Source organism: Aethalodelphis obliquidens, unplaced genomic scaffold (assembly GCF_003676395.1).
Source record: "Aethalodelphis obliquidens isolate GAN/ISIS:26980383/991018 unplaced genomic scaffold, ASM367639v1 scaffold27, whole genome shotgun sequence".
Classification (NCBI taxonomy): Eukaryota; Metazoa; Chordata; class Mammalia; order Artiodactyla; family Delphinidae; genus Aethalodelphis; species Aethalodelphis obliquidens.
The window spans coordinates 5080024-5101667 of record NW_020837971.1 but is presented as its reverse complement, the minus strand read 5'-3'; the positions used below and the strand labels follow the sequence as shown (position 1 = coordinate 5101667).

The 21644-nt window shown below is 40.2% G+C and overlaps 1 protein-coding gene across 5 annotated transcripts in view; it reads right to left on the bottom strand.

The window, feature by feature from the left end:
• Nucleotides 1-13621, bottom strand: part of GSAP (gamma-secretase activating protein) — a 109242-nt gene extending 95621 nt beyond the window's left edge. For 4 of the 5 annotated variants that reach the window (XR_003436540.1, XR_003436541.1, XR_003436542.1 and 1 more), the window contains exons 1-4: nt 13316-13616; nt 3111-3187; nt 2070-2126; nt 55-124 (exon numbers count right to left, since the gene is read on the bottom strand). Coding sequence is in view for 2 of the 5 variants with exons in the window: in XM_027123814.1 (XP_026979615.1) it covers nt 55-124; nt 2070-2126; nt 3111-3187; nt 13316-13424 (313 nt within the window). In the remaining 3 variants the exon portion in view is untranslated. Of the gene's footprint in view, nt 1-54; nt 125-2069; nt 2127-3110; nt 3188-13315 lie in introns of all 5 variants that reach the window. The other variant, XM_027123816.1, reaches the window with a different exon arrangement.
• Between the last annotated feature and the right edge of the window lie 8023 nt (nt 13622-21644).

The following is a 21644-nucleotide window of genomic DNA, read 5'->3' as shown; positions in this document are numbered from 1 at the left end:
CTAAAAAAATGTAGTTTAGTTCTTGAATTGTAGCAATGAAAGAGTTCAACTTACCCAGCAAAGTTCTCTCCCTGTTGACTGAGCAACTGACAACTTGCAAGTCTTTCTCAAATGTATAGAGATGCTATTAAAACAGAAGTATTTTTTAATGTGGAGTTTCATGTTAAACAACAATTTCATGAATGCAATTCCCATTCAGCTCTCTAGCAAGTATCATTGTGGTAAAGCATTTTATTAAAGAACCACCAGTGAACCAGTTCATCCATACTGAGAAGTTTCAGATTATTTTTTAAGAAAAAAGTTTGCTATTGTAGGCCATCTTTGGCACTGAAACTTAACCATGAGACAATATAGCATAGTGGTTAAGAGCATAGAACTTGGAGCCAAGCTAGACCCAGGTTCAAATCCTAACTCTGCCACTTGCTAGCTGTGTGACTTTAGATGAGTTATTCAACCTCTCTATCCTCCCATCAGTAAAACTGAAATCATAATACAACCTATCTCAGGAGATCCTTAGAAGTGGTGAGTTAGATAATCCATGTGAAAGTACTTACTACAATGTCTGCCACACATAATAAGTACTCAAGTGTTAGCTATTATGATTATTGAGGCAAGTACCTAATCAATTTACATGACTATGACATCATTAACTATGTCTAACAGACTGTCACAAGTGCATCCCCTAAAGGACTCTGTATTTAGAATACTGGCAAAGCAGTCTTCTTTTTTATTTAATCTTTATTTTTATTTTCTTGCTGTTTGATTGTTGCAAGATTCCATTTCCTGGAATAGTAAAGAAAACTAAAATGGTCATGCAGAAGGAGGATGTGAGGTGCAGATTGAGGAACTGGAGCCAATCACAGTTATATTAAGTAAAGTCTCTTAAAATACACTTAGAGGATAAGGAAAGATAGAGCCTTAGACTTCAGGAGAGAGCAGGCTAAGAGAAACAGTGACTGCAGAACTATTACGAAGGTAATTAGTACCTGCAGACTAAAGAACCACTGAGAACATACTAGAATCCAGTGGCCAGAAGTTGATAGAAAATGTTGAAAAGTCAGGAAAAGGGAACTTTGAGTTAATAAGAAGGCTCTGAATTCATGTGAGAAATTTTGGTTTCCTTTGACTCTTGCTCTAACTGAGGGATTCTTATTTATAAGTAAGAAGAGTCATGAATGTATACACTTAAGTTTTCAGTGTTTTATCCTTTTAATTAATAAATAACACACAAGGAGAGTCTCAGCATTTAAGACATGCGAACACTACCAAATAAAAAGTCTACGTTCTCCATTACATTCACCCAATTCCAATTTCCTCTGAAAAGGAAACATGTTTGTAATTTGCTCCGTAGCCTTCCAGATCATTCAAAATGAGTTTTTAATATATATTTATGCACGTACATATTTATCTTGCAAGTTTTTTAAACATAAACGGAATGTATTATTCTGGCAACTTGCTTTTTTCATGTAATAATGTGTTTTGGAGCGCCTTCTGTGCCAGTGTACATTTATAGACTTCTGAGTCCCTCAATACTGGTAAATTGTTTTTATGTAGGCACAAAGTGACTCCCTCCCATTTGCCCCAAGAATTAGACAAGCCTGTCACGTTAAGCAATGTCTTACGTGAGTAGTTTGAGGAAAGATTAAGAAAAGGAGGCTGGTTCTAAACCTGGATCTTTGAGAAGTAATGAAAAGCAAGAACAGTGAAGGTTACGCAGAATCAGAAGTCAGAGCCAGAGGTCATTATGAGATCCTAAGCTTCTGGGAGCACACAAATCCGGGGAAGGCGTTGGACTTCCTACACTCCTACAGAACATTGGATAATTGGTTTGCGCCAACTTGGCTTAAATCTCAAAGGACTAAGAGACCAGGTGACATTTTGTTCCAGGACTCCTTACACATTTTTTTTTTTTTTAAGATAATGGTAAAGGGAGAAGAGAAGGAAGCAAAGAAATATAAACTAAATTTTTAGAAAATAAAATGAAATAAGAAGTTGTATCTAGAAAGAAGGGAAAACTTGAATAGCAGGAAAGTAACCAATAAGTAACTATAATCTATGGTGATTTTTACCTCATTTTGTTTGGTCTGGTAATCATACAATCCAAAGAAGACATTTCCCTTATCATCCTGAAAAGAAAAAATTAACTAGATGTTTATTAAATGTCATTGTTTAGGAAGTTACTAGTTTTAAAAGAAACCTGCAATAATTCAACCAGTATTAGCAACAAGCACTCTAAAGGTAGCCTGCTGTGCATGTCAGAGAGGGACTGAACCTGTTTCTGCTGGTCATATGGATCAAAGAGTGAAAGGCAATAAGAATGTACAGCTCAGTGAGTCTGGGGGACCCTGTCTCCTAGGACTGAGCATGGTGAAGGAGCGAATCTTTTTGTACTTCCATTTATTTCTGTAAGAGAATATATATGACGGTCACTGAAAGTGGCCAGAACAAGTCCCTGATATTCTTATAAGTAAAACTTTTTGAATCGTACAACTCCTTTAACGCAGCATCCTCATAGATACAACTTAAAATAACTTTTTTTAAGCAAAAAAAAAAAAGTACAGTAATACAACTGTGCAAAGCAAACTGACCACTGTTATCATTCTTCCACTTTTCACTACTACGGTAAAGTTATCTGTAAAGTTAAATTTTCTTTCCTTAGAACAATTAATATTGAAAACACACTGTCAAATATTAATACCTCAAAAGTCTGAGCATATATAAGTTTGAAAAGATGATGTATAGTAATAATATTTAATATTTTCTCAAAGATAAAAATTTAACATTAATTAGGTTTAAACATCTCTTACTTGGCATTTTTCCTGTAGAAAATGAAACTGTTCATCTATTCAAAACATTTGAGCACTGTGTCAGACACTGTGTAGTTTTTTACTTAAAAAAGAGAAAATATTTCATAAGACTGAATTTCAATTACCCTACTCAATCTCACAAAATAAAAAATGTCATATGTTAAAGATTAAATGCCAACAGGTCTTATTCACTACCCCTCAGTAAGATACAGCATAAAACTCTGTAAAAAAAGAAATGGTTAAAATGGTAAATTTTATGTTATGTATATTTTACCACAATTTAAAAAAAGAATATAGGCATACCTTATAGGTATAAATAATATTTCCATTTCTTTCAACATTTAGTACACGTAAGCTCTCATAATTGTTTTCTAAAACACCTGAAACAATAATAGCAAGTTAATACTTAGCAGACGTTTACAAACATATCTAACAAATACAATATTAGTGAAAAGCCAAATACAAAAGAATACTGATCATACCATTACATAGAGTTTAAAAACAAGCAAAGCTAATCTATTTTATCAGAGATCAGACTAGTAATGACCTTTAGTGAAGAGGAAAGGAGCAGTGATTAGGAAGTACCTCAAGGGAGCCTTGCTAATGGAAGTGTACACATTGGAAAAAACCAGCAGAATCTACTGAAGCTGAATACATATGGCTCAAAAATTGCCCTTGTACATATATCTCATAAGAAGTATACACATATTGTGGCAAATAACACATATGACATCTACAGCACTATGGTTCAGAGACTTCCCTGGTGGCGCAGTGGTTAAGAATCCGCCTGCCAATGTAGGGGACACGGGTTCAAGCCCTGGTCCGGGAAGATCCCACATGCTGTGGAGCAACTAAGCCCATGCGCCACAACTACTGAGCCTGCGTTCTAGAGCTTGTGAGCCAAAACTATTGAGCCCGCGTGCCACAACTACTGAAGCCCGCATGCCTAAAGCATGTGCTCCACAACAAGAGAAGCCACCGCAGTGAGAAGCCCACACACCGCAAAGAAGAGTAGCCCCCGCTTGCTGCAACTAGAGAAAGCCTGCACATGGCAACAAAGACCCAAAGCAGCCAAAAATAAATAAATATAGCACTATGGTTCATAATAGTCAAAACTGGAAACCCAAAATATCCATCAAGCAAAGAATGAATAAGTTGTGGTATATTCAAACAGTGGAGTATTATACAACAATAAAAATGAATTAACTTGCTATAACATACACCATAAATGAGTACAAGAAGCCCACATACTCACCCCTCCCAAAAAAGGTACAAACTGTATGATTTAATTTACACACAAGTTTCAAAATCTGGCAAAAAGAATCTATTGCGCTAGATGAGTGATTGCTGGAAAGGAGTATGAAGGGGACCTTTGGGGTTCTATTAATTTTCTCCTTCCGGCTCTGAGTGCCAGTTCCATGGGTGTGCCTCACTTTGTGAAAATTAACTGAGTTGCACTTGTGATTTGTGTACTTTTCTGTATGAAGGCCATATTTGACAAAGGATATAAAGATTTTTTACACAAAACATTTAACTTGTAAGTTAACGGACCATCATTTTTCCTCTAAAATTTTTGGATATTCCTCCGATTTCTACAGTTAAAGGATTTAAACACTGGTTAGAAACAGCATTGATAATTATCATCATTAATTGGGAAGAAAAGTATATATCCCCAATTTCCTCAAAATTAAATTGCTTAAACTTGACTCATTTTCCCCACATAAGAATAGTGTTATTAGATGTTAAAATATTATGTTGATTATGACAAATTCCAATATTCAGACAAAACATATGCAAAATATCCTATAAATCAGAGCAAATTTCAGTTTGTATTCCTGATTAAAAAGGAAAAATCAAGACACAAAATCAGGATAATTGGTGAGCTCAACCCCTGCACTGGAGCTGGGAGTGGAAAACATTTAGAGATGGTTCACTGAGAACTTAGGAATCATCCTGAGATCTCTCTTGCCAACTCCTCACAAGAAGAAGCTGCCTGGCTCTTCAGGGGGCAGGGCAAAGAAGGGGGTAAGTGTTGCTTATATATGGGTATATACACTTTTCAATGTATATTGAGGTATCAGACACATTATTCTCAATATTAAAAAAAATAAGAATAATCACTTGGTCTCTTAGGATAATAGTATGATTCAATTAGCTTACTGCTGAACAGCACTTCATAATTTACAGAGTTCTCACTGCTATCTCAATCATACTGTATAAGGTACTACAGGCCCATTGTATGGGTAAAACAACTGAGTTTCAATGAAGTTAAGATATTTGGCCAATACCATATATTGAAAAAGTGGCACAGACTAATTTCAAGCCTAGGAAAAGGTAAACAGAATGAACTAAGTTTCCTGTATCATACTCACAATGGGAACACGGATAATTACTGAAAAATCCTTTAAGGTGGATTTTGCAGACATCTAAAGAGGATTTCAGTGAGTTCCTTTTCATCCTGCACATGACTCAAAACTCCTGGAATGCAATGTGTCAATATTTTGAGAAGCATTTTTTTTTTTCTTTCAAGATTATAAGGATGCTGGAAGAGACCTTCTCAAAAGTACACTTAAAAGGTTTCAACTAAGATAAGAAACTTCTTTACAAGAATCTTGCTAAGAAAATCCAATTTCCTTGCAAAAGCACATCTATTTCCAAATCACGAAAATACTAAGAGAAAAAAATTCTCCAACAAGTGCAGATTACAACACATGATATATGCTTATTCCATTAAATCAATGGTTCTCAATGCTTGTGTTGTGTTAGAATCATCAGGGGAGATTTTAAAAGAACATGGATGTCCAAGCCCTGTCCCAAATATCCTAATTTTTTTCAGCTGGTGAGGGCCCTACTCCCTGATGTCTGTATTTTTAAGTTTCCCTTGTTATTCTAATGTGCAGCCAGAGCTGAGAACCAGTGAACTACATATTTATAAATAATATACATTAAACAATATTCATTAGATAGCATAACTAGGACCTGCTTATAATGTAACCAGAGTAGAAAGAAATAATAAAAATAATGCCTTCATGGGTCTGTTAGGGAGTAAGAATTGCAGTCTTAAATAATCCTGCAGTTAAGTACATGGTTCTCATCTGAAGGATATTTGCATTCGATAAATTTAGCAATGTTGGTAAGCCAGAGACCAGGGTCTCACCACACACTATAAACCCATTGGCCCTTCCTCCCCGGATTAGTTGCTCATGTTTTAGACACACCCTTTTAAAAGACTTATTCAATAACCTCTTTGCTTATTCATTCTGACTCTTCTCCCACTAGTTCAACTCTGGAAAGTCCAGAAGAGGAAGTTTAGCAATTTCAAATGAGGAAATGTGGTTTAATTTTACAGTTCAGTGAAATCAGAGTTCATGAAGGAAAAATGTAGCATTCTGATAAATACTTGCATAAGTAAACCTACTAAAAAAACGGAGAGTACCTAGATATTAAAGGTGTTGGTGAGTCACAGCTCATGTAAAATTAAAGCTGGTTTGCCACCCCAGTGTCCACTGAAGCCCTATTTACAAGAGCCAGGTCATGGAAGCAACCTAAATGCCCATCGACAGATGAATGGATAAAGAAGATGTGGTACAGGGCTTCCCTAGTGGCGCAGTGGTTGGGAGTCTGCCTGCCAATGCAGGGGACACGAGTTCGAGCCCTGGTCCGGGAAGATCCCACATGCTGCGGAGCAACTAAGCCTGTGTGCCACAACTACTGAGCCTGCGCTCTAGAGCCCACAAGTCACAACTACTGAGCCTAAGTGCCACAACTACTGAAGCCTGCGCGCCTAAAGCCCGTGCTCCACAACAAGAGAAGCCACGACAATGAGAAGCCCGCGCACAGCAACAAAGACCCAACACAGCCATAAAATAAATAAAATAAATAAATTTATTTAAAAAAAAAGAAGATGTGGTACATATATACAATGGACTATTACTCAGCCATAAAAAGGAACAGAACTGGGTCATTCGTAGAGATATGGATGGACCTAGAGGCTGTCATAGAGAGTGAAGTAAGTCAGAAAGAAAAAAACCAAATATGTATTAACGCATATATGTGGAATCTAGAAAAATGGTACAGATGAACCAGTTCTCAAGGCAGAAATAGAGACACAGATGTAGAGAACAAACGTATGGACACCAAGGGGGGAAAGCAGCAGTGGGGGTGGGGAGCTGGTGGTGGGATGAACTGGGAGATGGGGATTGACATGTATACACTAATATGTATAAAACAGATAATAAGAACCTGCTGTATTAAAAAAATAAAATAAAATTCAAAAAAAACCCTATAAATATTTTCATTTATAGTTTCTATCTTTGATGTCATGCACAGAATTGTCTTTCCTACCCTGAGATTATATAAATGCTTGGTATATTTTTTTCTACAATTTTTGTGTTTTTATTTTTTTAATTATATATTTGATCCAACTAAAATTTATTTATGTATTTATACTCATACGTATACAGTATGAGATAACATTTGTCATTATACTTTGTTTACAAATGGTTACCCAGTTGTTCAAATGCCATTTATTGAATTGTTTTTTCTGAAATGCCACACTTATAATGTAGTAAACCCCTATGTATATTTCTGAACTATTTATTCTTGTTCCATTGACCCGTCTACATATTATTAAGTCAATGCCACATTGCTTTGATTACAGCTTTATAATGCTTTTTAATATTTGGTGGTCAAGTCCTCTGTGATCACTCTCCTTTCATGGCTATTCTCATCCTTTTATCTTTTCAAATAAACTTTAGGGTAAATTTGTAAAAAAAAAAAAAAAAAAAAACTGGTTTGCCAGATAAGTCTCGTCCACTTCAATGTATTCTTTGCCAAACACGAGTGATTTCACTTTAAAAGAAGATGTCTGTCAAATATGTAAATTTGGTTTCCAACTGCTATGAGACAAAAATCAAATAAAAGTATTTCTTTTCTTTCCAATGACTATGGGGGTGGAGGGAGTCTCACAGCCCTATACAAAAATTTGAACTAGTTCCTAAAACAGAGATCAAGGAGTGCCAAGATATAATTATCCTATGACATTTCTATTCTGTAAATAATTCACATAAAATCTCTTGCTCACCAGGACCAGATATTATAATTTCTAAATGTATGAAGTAAACATTATTATATGATTTATATTTCATATTCTGAATAAAATGAGAAAAATCAAGGATGGGGTGATTAGTTAAGCAATAAAGAGAGAAAAGAATTAGAAAAGGAGACTAGGAAGGTAGGGGAAGGAAAAGTGAAAAGGAAGGACAGTGGCGAGAGAAGAGTAAAACAATAAACAAAAACAATGTGACTGAGCCAATCCTCTGGCCCCCAAATCCGTCTGGGGGTATCTAGGAGGCAACAATAAAAGCATTACTCTTGAGTCAGATAACTGGTAAAATATATCACTTCCCTGGAAAAAGTGAATAACTACAGTATTTGAAAGATTAATCAATCTGGAACATTAATAAATTCATCAATCTAATACTAATTGAAGCAGGCAAGGAGATATAGGCAAGAAAACCTACATTATTTCTGGTCTTAAATATACGTGACATTTAAACCTTAGAAAATTTACATACCGGAGACTTTTTCTTATTTCCTGAAGATATGATACATTCCAAGAGGGGATTAAGCATTAGACAGAAAAATTAATATATAAAATCTATTATATTGCTACATACCAGTAATAGTTAGAACCTATAATGTTTTTAAATGTGCTATTTATGAGAGCAACAAAAAATAATAACAACCCAGGAATAAATCTGGCAAAAACCTTCATGGAGAAAATTCTAAGACTTCTTAAGAATCATAAAGGAGCTCTAAATAAACAACAAGCTATACTTTATTCATAGTTGGGAAGATTTAATATTGTAAAGATGCCAATTCTCCCCAAGCTGATCCACAGATTCAATGCAACTCAAATTAAAAATCCAACAGATTTTGGTGAAATCTAACTGGCTGATTCCAAAATATATATGTAAGAACAAGGAGCATAGAATAGCCAAGATGATCCTGAAGATGACTGATGTGAGAAGACTTACTCTACCAGTTATCAAGACTTAACAGAAAGATGGTTACTAAGATGTCTTCGTCTAACATTGGCCAATGGAACAAAATTAAAAGCCCAGAAAAGAAGACTCACACACATATGGAAACTTGATGTGTGAAGGAAGTGGTTTTGCTGTCAGTGAGAAAAGGTAGGGCTATTTGGTTAGTGACACTAGAACTACTAGCTATTAACACAGAAAAACAATGCAATTTACAAAAGAATATATTAACACCTGTAAGCCATAAATAACAAAACCAAATCATGTAACCACCACCCAGCTTAAAAATAGCAAATATCAGGGCTACTTTTGAAGGTTCTGGTGTCCCCCTATTTGATTCCTACATCATATTACAAAAATAAATTCCAGATGGATAAAAAGATAACAAAATTCAAAGAAAAAAGCTTTAAAGCTTTTAGAAGTTAACATAAAAATGTCTTCATGACTTCTAAATTTCTTTAAAATATCCAAAAACCACAAACCGTAAAGGAAAAGACTCATAAATTAGACTACATTATAATCAAGAACTCTTGTTTATCAAAGGTAATCACAAACTGAAAAAACCAAGAGATTGAGGGAAGATATCTGCAACATATATGATGAACAAAGGACTAGAATCCACAATGAAGAATGCCTTAAAATCAATATTAAAAAAAGCCACAACAGACAAATAGACAAAAGGATGAACCAACATCCTATAGAAGGGGAAACTCAAATAGCCAGTAAATATATAGAGATGTTCAACCTCAAACCACAATGAAGTAACGTTTAGACCCACCAGTTTGACAAGAAATTTAAAATCTGGAAAAATCAAGAGCTTGTGAAGATACAGAGTACCAAAAACATTTCTATACCACAAATGGGCTAGTTAATAAGTACAAGTACTTTAGAAAACAATTTGGCACTACCCAGGAAAAGTGAAGACGTGCATAGCCTGTGACTCAGCAACTTTAAAGTCAGACATCCATCCTAGAGAAACATGTAAAGTACGCACCAGGTTAGTGAAAGCATAGACTGTAACAGCAAACCCCAGAAACCTCCCAAACGTCACTGTTGGGATAAAGATAAGTAAGTTGGGTTTCCTAGGAAACATCCTGAGACAGTTTCGTATGCAGGGTATTTACTAGGGAGTGCTTACTAAAGTGGGATTAACACCTGTAGCAGGAAGGAGAAGGGAGCAGGACCAGGCTAGGGAAGAAGTCAAGTTATAATGAAGGCCCAGTGGCCTCAGGTGACCGTAGGGTCCTCCATTGGGGAAGCTCTAGAACTGAAATGAATTGTCAGAGTTGTCCCATGTGAGTCAAAATGCCCAGGCCTTTATACCCCACCTCACCCTCTCATTAAAGGAGGCCATACCTAAACTAAAGGGGCATAAAGTTGGGTGACGCAACCCTCTGCCGAGGCCAGCCCTGAAGGCGCTGACCGCTGAGGGCTGTCTGCCGCCCACATTTACAGCACCTGGGACAAGCCCTTTCTTGATAGGAAGATCTAAGCACTGCATCTCCATGTCCACCATAGTGTTGTATAGTCACACAAATGGAATACTATACAGCAGTGAAAATTAACGACCTACAGCAGTCAACATGGATAAATCTTACACTACTGAGAAGAAAAAAAATGAAAAGAATACATATAGTGTTCTTTCATTTACTTAAAGTTCACAAACAAGCAAAATGAAATGATATTTTGCTTAGGGAGATATACATATGGGTTAAAACTACACAAAGGATCAAAGAAATGTTAAAATATAAAAGTTTAAGTGGTTGTAGGTAACAACTTACAGATGAGGGATACGGAGAGCAACAGGATCAAATAGGGAGACAAAGAGCCTACAAAAGTCTTGATATTATTCTATTTTTAAGGTGGGTACACAGTTTTGCTTTTTTTTATTATTTATAGCTTAGATGTGTTAAAAATATTCTTTTGTATAACTGTTTTGATTTTTAAAGAACAAATATTTTCTTCCTTTATTTCAGGAGAAATAATTTTCCCAAAGTTCAACCTAGAACAAGAAACACATGCAGTAACCAAATCTGGTCTCCTTACTTCTTAACCCCTTTTTGACTAAAATGCTATCATATATGCACTGAATTTCTGTCCTGGCTGACTTAGCCCAGCTCTGTGGCTATTTTGCCAGAAATATGTCATACATCAGGAGTACTACTTAACACCCCTAAGAAATCTTCAATTGTATTTGTTGATGTAAAAATATTAAGGCTTCAAATTTAGAGAGCAAGTGTGCAGAGAGGAGACTTTACAATGGTATAATTATTCATAATTTACATTTGAAAAGCCGAGACTTTGAAAGGAAAATAATTTGCACAAATGTGTGGAGTAATAGCTGTGCTAGAAATAAAATAGAATCCCACATTCCCCTGCCAGTGCTACAAATTACAGCAGCAGAATAATTAACTTGTGGTTTTTTTGAGCTACCACCCACTGGTGATTTTCAGAAATAACAATTTCTTTTAGTATAATAGGGCTAATATCTTGCCAAGGTGCTCTGCAGGAGCAAAACACTACCAATATCAGAAAAATCTGGTATTTCTAGTAAGTTTAGTTTCTGAAGACCCAGGGGTATCTGCAGTTTGGTGAAATGTCAACACACAAGTTTATATGTCTTCACAGATGTGTGAAAGACACAAGGAAGCCAAAATTTAACTGGCTCACACACAGCTTTTCAATCACAACACACATTACTGAAACATAAGACTGTGGCATTTCACACTTCATCTAACTTCTCATTTTCAGACACTTGCCACTTAGCTATATAAGGTGGAGGTCCAGAGGAAGGACCACTTTGTGGTAGAAACCATAAATCTTCAAAAGCTCTTTAGACATTCAGGAGACTTTTAAAAAATCCCCCAAAGTGAAGCTTTACTAATAATGACACTAGTCGTTTGTCAAACTCACTAGTCAAACAGGAGCCTTGAGCTACACAAACATGACTCCCTGTTTGGAACCAACAACTAACATGCCAAGACAAGGAACCCTACAAATATTCTGCTAAAGCCATAGGACAGAAAATTTTCTCCAGCGATAAGGGGAAAGGAGTTGTAGATATGGGTAACTTGATGGACCTCTCCAAAAAATGCCCTCCAGCAAGTCTAAGTGTTTAAAGAAAACCAGACGGGGAAAAAAAGAGGTAAACACACTGAAGTGGCTAGCTCCTGTGCACAACTGGGATCCAGGGTATCGTTTCTTTGAACCTGAACCTAAGCCCTGAAGATGCAACATTATTTGCAGCAAACGTTTCTTCTTGAAAAACAACCTGGGAAATCACAGAGTTCCCCTTCTTTAAAGTTTTGGTTGATCAATGCTGGGAAGGCTCGAAAGTGACTGTCCACTCTCTTATCAAAATCAAAACAAAGGATTTTTGAGACAGATGAAAATCAAAGGCTCAACTGCCCAGAATGTATTCCAATTCACCCTGAGGAAGTTGGGCAGGACACCCGAGGATCACTTGGTCTCACGCCTCTTGCTGGCCGGCACAGGTGGTCTCTGGGTTGGTGGTGACGGGCTTGATGCTTTGGAAAACAGTGGGCTCTCAGTTCATTGCTCACAGCCTGAAAGCAGACCCCTACCCTCTCGCACTTCACATCCGAAGTGGCACGTCCCCTAAATCACGGATACTGTTCACCCAGAAACACGTCTCACAAACGTGGGGACAAACCGTGCAGCTGTTAAGTATTTATACGGTGGTTTTCCTGGCAGCCATGATTCATCTTTTCTTTCTCATAACGCGAGAACTTCCAGGAGCCTCCAGTCTTGGTGGAACCCCTACCCAGGTGATGAATCTTTTTAGGCAGGTGAGATATGAATAAAGCATAGAGAACGACCCTCCCCCACCCCCTGCAGCCTTGTGCCGGAGGAGTTGCAGAGTCTGGGCAGCTGCTCCTCCACGCCCTGCTCTGATGAGATGATGCCAAGGTACCCAGCCTTTCTACTGAAGGTGACTTACTGTGCGCAACCCTTAAGCCAGAAGCTGGAGGACTCGCTAGAAGAAGCAGTGACCACCTAGAGGGGTGGGATAGGGAGGGTGCGAGGGGATATCGGTATATATGTACACGTAGAGCTGATTCACTTTGTTATACAGCAGAAACTAACACACCATTGTACGGCAATTATACTCCAATAAAGATGTCTAAAAAAACAAGCAGTACAACTCCGCCACCGAGACCTTGCCCAACTTGCCCCGGGGGCTGTGCCTCCGCCCTTCAGCCAGTGGCCCCGGATGAGGGTGGCAAAGCCCAGACTCCGAAGAGGGGAAGGTCACCCCTTCAGCACCAACCTTCACAGGCTAGCAGGGGGCACAGGCTGCGCGTCTGGCGGTGCCCACCAACCACCCCGGCCCAGCCCGGGAACCACCTAGGTATGAAGGACTCCGACTCCCCCGCCTCCGATGCCCCTGCCTAACCCCCCCACATCCACGCCCCACCCCTCCCCGACGCACGCCTACAGCACCTGGGCCTCCGCCTCCGGCCCCAGCGGCCACTAACGCCGCCCGCTGTGCCCGCAGCCACGGGAGCACGTCCTTCCCGAGATCGAAGTCGGAGACCAGACGGAGGGCCATTGCCCGGACGCGGCCACCGGGCAGCTCTGGAGCCCTGCGCCGCGGGCATTCCCGGCCCTCCGCGCGCCACCGCACCCCGCGCCCGCCCCTCCTTCCTCTCCCCCGCCCGCCGCTTTCGGTTCCGCCGCAGCCAAGCGGGAGAAGCCCCAGCACCGCCTCCTCCCGGCCCGGCCCGCGCCGCGCACGTGAGCCTCGAGCTGCGCACGCTGGGCCGGCGGGGGGATGGGGGGAGGGGGAGCGACGAGGGTGCGGGGACCAGACCCAGCCGGGCCGCGAGCCCTCGACTTGCACCCTCGCGGCGGAGGACAGAGAGGGAGGGAGGATTTGTTTTTTAAAGAGGCGTGGAGATGTTGCTGGACCAATGGTTTCCAAACTATGCTGCATATGACATGTGCGTGCTAGGCGTTTGGGGTTTTTTTTGTTTGTTTTTTAATCCCCAGGTGAGTCCACTGTGCAGCAAACTTCAGAAACCAGTTGGCTAGAGAGAGGTATTACTAGCTGGGTCACCTGAGAAGGTTCAAGGTCATCACCGGGGCAGAAGCAGGCGGTGGCTTGGGCCTATTCAGCCCAATTTCAGGGTGGTGGTATTTTATTAGTAGTACTTAAGTAGAAAGTAGCGAGGTGTATGTGAGATGATTCTACTTTAACAGAGATTCGGAGACACTGGAAGGGGTCAATCAGCTCAACACAAACAGGTCTTCTGCCTATTTACGGGGCTCCCTACACTGGATGCAACGAAGTTGAATTGTTGAAGATTTCCTCTGCACTTTTTTAAAAGTGCTCTCCTTCCAGGGGCACCTGTGGTGTGGGGCACCGTCTCATCCCCATACCTATAAATAAGTCCAGTGTTTTCTTAATCTTGCCACTCAGGTTTCTTTTCATTAGAGAGTGTACCATCAGTATTGCTTGCTGCACCTTTGGCACTGCAGATCCAGTCCATCCTGAACATCAATGCCAAGTTATTACTGTCCCTAAAACAAAGCTGTCCTCATGGCCCCGTGCAGAAGACTTTGAGTAACAGCTGACTGCAGGATAAAGTACCTATACTTTACCTGACCCTTCCAGCCTTTTCACCTAGACCTTCGGCTCCAGGTTGGCCTGATTCCAGAACCCTGTGATTCCACCCACTTGCCTCCGAAAAAAATCACCAGACCCTTCCAATATGGATCCACAAAGCTTTCTCACAGCTTCAGCCCCTAGCGACCTTCCTAACCCTGAACTTCTAGACAGATGTTGCTAGTACACCTCATTTGACAATCAAATACTGCATGGAGCCGTGAATTGAATCTTGAGTCTTGCACACCCCTCTGCAGCGGCTAACAGAGCAGCCAGAAGGTGCTCCACTGTTACTGAAGAGTGAGTCAGTAATGGACTAAGGGGTGCTTTGTCACATGTCTCACAAAGTGAGGGTCTGAAAACTACCCTCTGTTTCACAGTGCAGACTCCTAGGCTCTAGTCTAGACCTGGGCAAGGCACAGAAATGTGCATTTCAGTCAGAGCCTCAGGTGATTCTTAGGCTCGCTAAGATCTGAAAACTTCTCTAAATAAAGGTAAAAGAAACTCTTGATTTCGCCCTACTGACACGTTTCTCCGGCTGCGGTGGTGGATGATTTCAGGAAGCTCTCCACTACTCACCACCACATTCGTAGGAAAGTCATCCTACCTGTAAAGTGCATGAAGCTTTAACAGAAATGCTTACTGAGGCTGCTGATATTGCCAGTGCAAAGAAGGGTGACCACTGAAATAATGGGGAGATACTACAACGAATGTTTCATACCAAATGGAGCTGGTTGCTTTTGTCATATAGAAACGTCTTCACTTTCCTATTTTAAAAATTAAGTTTCTGTTGATTTTTTTCTCAGTTAACCTCTATTTTTATCAAGTAAAACTGATTTTGTAGTCTTCATCAAGCAGTGATTATATAAAAATTCCCTTCAAAATAAATTTAAGTAAAAAAGAACACAGAGAAGGTGAGAAATAATAACTAAGATACCAGAGAGACATGGCCAAAGCCATGAAGGTAGTATATGAATGGCTGAGCTTTGGAGATAATTCGCTAAGGAAAAGACTAGTGAATGGTGACTTACTGGTTTACAATTTGTGAAAGATTAACAGAAAAAGAATGCTGATGGATTATCCTTGAACTCTAATGAAGGCAGAACTGGAAACTGTCCTATCTTCTTTAGTTAAAAAGCTGCTTCATTGATGGATGTGTTAACTTGACTGTGGTAATCATTTCACCATGTATATTTATATCAAATCATCACATTATACACTTTAAATATTTGCCTAAAAAAAGGGAAAAGAAAAGAAAGCTGCCTCAGAATCCTTAAGCACTGGAACTGGCTTTTTTTTTTTTTTTTTTTTTCCAGTACGTGGGCCTCTCACTGTTGTGGCCTATCCCGTTGCGGAGCACAGGCTCCGGACGCGCAGGCTCAGCGGCCATGGCTCACGGGCCCAGCCACTCCGCGGCATGTGGGATCTTCCCGGACTGGGGCACGAACCTGTGTACCCTGCATCGGCAGGCAGACTCTCAACCACTGCGCCACCAGGGAAGCCTGGAACTGGCTTTTGAATAGAATAGGATTATTTCTATTTCTTGGGGATTTTAAGAATTAACCATCATCTTCCTTAAAATCATAGCATAGCATAGAGTTGGAGACCTAAAGATTTTATCATCAAGACCTTTATTTTAGAGATGAGGGCACAGGCTCAAAATGGTGAAATGAATGTCTGGTCTAAAGTAGCAAAGCTAGTAAACCACGATGTTGGGATCAGAACACAGGTCTCCTGCTATTGGTGTTTGTGTTGATTATGTCCAGTGAACTGACTTAGAAGACTCAAATTACCTTACAGCCTGAGGATTCCGAGTTATCCAAATACCACACCCCAACTCGAGTAGAATTCTGTGACCGCAGTGAGAAATCACAGAACTTGAATCACATGGTTTCCTCAAAATAGTCTAAGTTCTTTGTAATTTCATCTTGAGTTTTAGAGTTGAAGGAAACTAAAGGAATTGGAAATGTGGGTTGAATGAATCATTTGTAAATGAAAATAGTTAATCTAATAGAGACGTTAAAATGAAAAGTTCCACTCTGTTCTCCTAACCAGAAAGAATGTCTGGAAGAGAGAAACAATACAAGTGGATTCTGAAGGAGTTAGAAAATGGCCTATTTAACAAATCTAGTCCAAAATTCTAAAACTACAAGGAATCTAAGGAAAGGACTAACGAAATCAATACCAGGTTTGAAATTGGCATTCAGTGGAGCAATAAGTATGCTAAAAGAACATTTTTGTTAATAAACTCATGTGGTTGAAATTAAGTAGAAGTGAATCAACTAAAAACCAAACCTTGGGGGGGCTTCCCTGGTGGCGCAGTGGTTGGGAGTCCGCCTGCTGATGCAGGGGACGCGGGTTCGTGCACCGGTCCGGGAGGGTCCCACGTGCCGCGGGGCGGCTGGGCCCGTGAGCCATGGCCGCTGAGCCTGCGCGTCCGGAGCCTGTGCTCCGCGGCGGGGGAGGCCGCGGCAGTGAGAGGCCCGCGTACAGCAAAAAAAAAACCAAACCTTGCATTTTGGAGGCTAATCCTTTGAAAGCACAGCTGAGAATGTTTTCCTTAAAATTAATAGAGGTTACCAGAAAACCCATTAGAATCTAAATAATGCATGAGTAAGGTTCCTCTGAACTTTCGAGGAAATAATAATTGAAGTTTTGTAACTAAGATGCTAAAGCACTTACAATGAGGTGACGTCTTATGTAGGTATTAAGAATGCTGCTTCCCTACAGTAATCTATTTCTAGCAGATATATTTAATATGTTTTTAAGTAAATATCTAAGGTGGTGATCATTATGACACCCCCCATCCATTTGCCCCCAGTCAGGTGTTAACATTTTGTCTTGCCAGTGACTGACTGGGAATGGGCATGTGCATCAGTCAGGATTAGGCGCACCAGAAGGTATTGAAAACCCAAATTAACAATGAATTGAACACACAGGTCTTATTTTCTCACCTATCTGGAGGTAGGTAGTCCAGTGCTTGTGAGGGCACGTCTCTGAAATCAGGCATCCAGGCTTCTTCCAGCTTTTTCTTCTATCAGCCCTTTGGGCATATCCTTGTCCTCAAGGTCTAAGGTGACTGTGAAAGCTTCAGCCATCTTGTCTGCATTACAAAAGTCAAAATGGAAGAAGGGAGATAAAAGAGGATGCTGCCTTCCTTTTAAGAATACTTCCCACAGGTTCTACATAACATTTTTTTACATAACATTTTTACATAAATTTACAAGGAAATAATTTACAAGGAGTCTTTTAAATGACTAGTCATATGCCCAGATAAAAATCGGGATAATATTACTAAAAAAAGTGGAGAGAACCGATGCTAGAGGCCTCTATCATGGCATGAAGTCCAATTCTGGACAATGGGTTGTAAGGAAACCTCTACTACGGTATTTCTGGGAAAGATTTCTCTATTCCTAAAAAAAGGAGACATGGGAAAAGAAGGTCCTTTTCAGCCTTTATATATTTCAAGGCCTGGATATGATTCCTGGAACTTCACCAAACCTGCTACCAGTCTGAAGAGGGAGTCAACAGATGGAAGTGGGCAGAGCCCAGAGAACTGCAGAGAAAGGGGGCCTTGGCCTGTCATTCTTGAAGCCAGCCCTACCTCTGGCCTTTTTGATATTAGCGATAAAAAACTTCCCTGCTGTTTACACAAAATTGAGTCAGATTTTTATTTTACTTGAGGCCAAGGCTCTCAATTTTAAAGGCCTATCATTTCAGAATTTTGGTAACTTCCACCAGAGTGCTCCGATCATAATAGGTTTTGAACACATTAGGGCACATTGCCCTATATTTTTGTATTGTTGTTATTAACATAAAATGAAATAATGTTAAAGGAGTAGGCTTGGGGGAAAAAACCCAGATGAGCAAAAAGTTAATTCCAGATCTCTGATAACTTAAGAACCTTTGGATCAGATCACACTTGAAACTCATTCTACCAGCAGACTTTTTAATTACATGAGCCAACAAATTTCCTTTATTATGTAAGCCAGTTTGGATTGGATTCTCAGTTATTTCTGCTAAAAGCACCCCAAGTTGGGGATTTTCAAACTTTAATGAGCACACAAATCACCTGAGGATCTTGTTAAACTGAAGATGCTGATTCAGCAGGCTGGGGTATACATTTTAACAGGCTCCCAGGTGATGCCAATGCTGGTGGTCCACAGCTGTCCCTTTGAATAGCAAAGTTCTGCTACCTCATGCAAGGATCTTTCCACCTGTATATTGCTACCTTACTTTCACCACAGAGAGGGCCAGGTGGGGTAGGGTTGGATGGGTTAGCTGTGGAGATACCCCAGAACTGAAGGTCTAGGTCCAGAGAGAAGTCTAAAATGGGGGTGAGGGCTTCCCTGGTGGCGCAGTGGTTGGGAGTCCGCCTGCCGATGCAGGGGGCACGGGTTCGTGCCCCGGTCTGGGAGGATCCCACGTGCCGCGGAGCGGCTGGGCCCGTGGGCCATGGCCGCGGAGCCTGCGCTTCCGGAGCCTGTGGTCCGCAATGGGAGAGACCACAACAGTGAGAGGCCTGCGTACCGCAAAAAAAAAAAAAAAAAAAAAAAAAGTTTAAAATGGGGGTGAGTACTGAGTCCATAAGTTAGAACAAGACCATGGGCCACAAGTTCTAGTAGCAGACCACAGAAAATCAGAAACTGAAGGGAGGAGATTTTAGGAAAATGAAAAGGATCTTAGCCCAGGACTTCTAGAAAGCAGAGCCTGGACAAAGATTAAAGTGCTCACACTTTATAAAGAGGAATGCAAACACAGGCAAGAAGAGAGGTAAAGCAAGGCAGTGAATCATAATCTGCATTTTAACAAGACCCCTGAGTGATCCATGTGCATGTTAAAGTTTGAGAAGCAATGTGCTATCTACCATATGCTTTAAATAAGAGTTGTTTTCTTTCTTTGTTTGTGACTGAGTTATTGAGTCCCAAGCCTGTGTTGATTTGGTGTAGAGTAGAGATTTCACTCCAAGATGCAGGAGACAACGGGAGAGTACAAGAGTCTTCCAAAATACACCTACTCTGTGCACATCACAACACAGTGACCCTAAAAATACAGGGGTTTCCTTCTTTATCTGTGTTCAAACTTTTCACTTTTACTTAATGCGGCTTCAGCAATAATATTAGAGATACACACAATAGGAAATGAAAAAAGATGTGGCCTTTCTGGAGAATTTTAAAAAATACACAAGATGTTCAAGACGGATAATTCATATGTCCCTAAATCATCATTTCCAAGTTCTGTTATGATAGGACGTTTTTGCAGTCATTTTGAAATTCTGTCCTAAAAATGAAAGTGAAGCACACTGACATCCAACACACTTTCTCCATCTAAGAAAGGAATCTTATTTAGATATGTTTAAAAATAGACAAAAGATATGGTCCTATTTCTTACCAGTTACAAATGGAATTCTAAAGACTGTCTCAACTGTTAACAATAGTTATCTCTGGGAAATGCAACTAGATGAAGTTTTTTTTTTAAAACCTTAGCCACACATTAATTTTTTATTTATTTATTTATTTATTTTTTGTGGTACGCAGGCCTCTCACTGTTGTGGCCTATCCCGCCGTGGAGCACAGGCTCCGGACGCGCAGGCTCAGTGGCCATGGCTCACGGGCCCAGCCACTCCGCGGCACGTGGGATCTTCCCGGACCGGGGCACAAACCCATGTCCCCTGAGTGATTACCAAAATCACTCTGATTTTGGTAATAAAATTACTGTTCAAGCTTTGAGGAACATCTGATGACAATTTGTGGCAATTTTTGTCCTGTGTAGTTGTAGTTGGCTTTATGCTTAGGGACGTCGTATATTGTTTTTACATGTTTTCTTGGAGAGCTGACACCATTTAGCAGTAGTGATTGATAGCATAACTGTTTAAATATGCTTTCTTATCATTTACAATGTTAGTGTGAGAGCACTCTCCCTGCAGTTTGTTGAAAAGACTGACATAGATCTTTTAAGGAAATGTTCTAGAGAATAATAGCCCTATGATTAGAAGGGAGATAAAGGGCTGACATTTAACAAGACGGGCTAGACAACATTTTGAATCCATTCTAAAGGAATTATACCTGATTTAATCAGGGCATAGGGAAGAATTGGGGTGAAATGTTCAGAAAGGTGCTAAACGTTTCTGACACCAAGAATGCTTCCCCAAGTTCCTTTTAAAGTTTAGCAGATGAGTAAATATTAACTGTGTTGAATTACTCTATCTCAAATAGGAAGAATAATGGGATGTACAAAATATGAAAAGAGGGACTTCCCTGGTGGCTCAGTGGTTAAGAATCCGCCTGCCAATGCAGGGGACATGTGCTCGATCCCTGGTCTGGGAAGATCCCACATGCCGCGGAGCAACTAAGCCTGTGCGCCTCAACTACTGAGCCTGTGCTCTAGAGCCCGAGAGCCACAACTACTGAAGCCTGTGTGCCTACAGCCCGTGCTCCGCAACAAAGAGAAGCCACTCTAGTGAGAAGCCCGCACACAGCAACGAAGACCCAACACAGCCAAAAATAAATACATACATACATACATTTATAAAAAAAATATGAAAAGATCATCGAAAAAGTTTATAATCATGTGAAAGTTGGGCGGCCATCTCTAATACCTGGATTTTGGTATTACTTGTAATGACCAGAAGCGAACAATGTTGTTATATTCTATCTCAGTCAGAAAGCACTCCATTTTAAAGTGGCTTCCTAGAGTTTTCTGTTCTTATGTCAACTATCATCTTAACAGAAACAATCGGCTTACTTGTGATTTACTTAAACATAGATGTTGTTTTCCCCTTTCTTCTTCTCCTTCTTCCTTTTCTCCCCTTATTCTCTTCCCTTCCTCCTTCACTGCCCTTTCCCTTTCTGTTCCCAAACAATTCCATCCTGAAACCATCAGGTGGGGCACAACATCTGTACAGCTAGGGTTGAGGGCAGGATGTTGGCCAAAATTTGTACTTCAGAGCCCAAGCAGGGTGAAGAGGGTGTTCGCCAGGGGTGGGGGGGGGTCACCTAGCATGAGGTGTCGGAATCCAATCAAGGGGAGCTGGGCAGGTAGGCAGGGTGGTTGTTCAGTATGGGGTATCAGACTGCAAGTGGCTTGGGGAGGGCATCTGCACAGAGGTGGGAACAGAGATGGGAAATTGGCTATTTACATGTGGACTGATCAGTTAAGCAAATA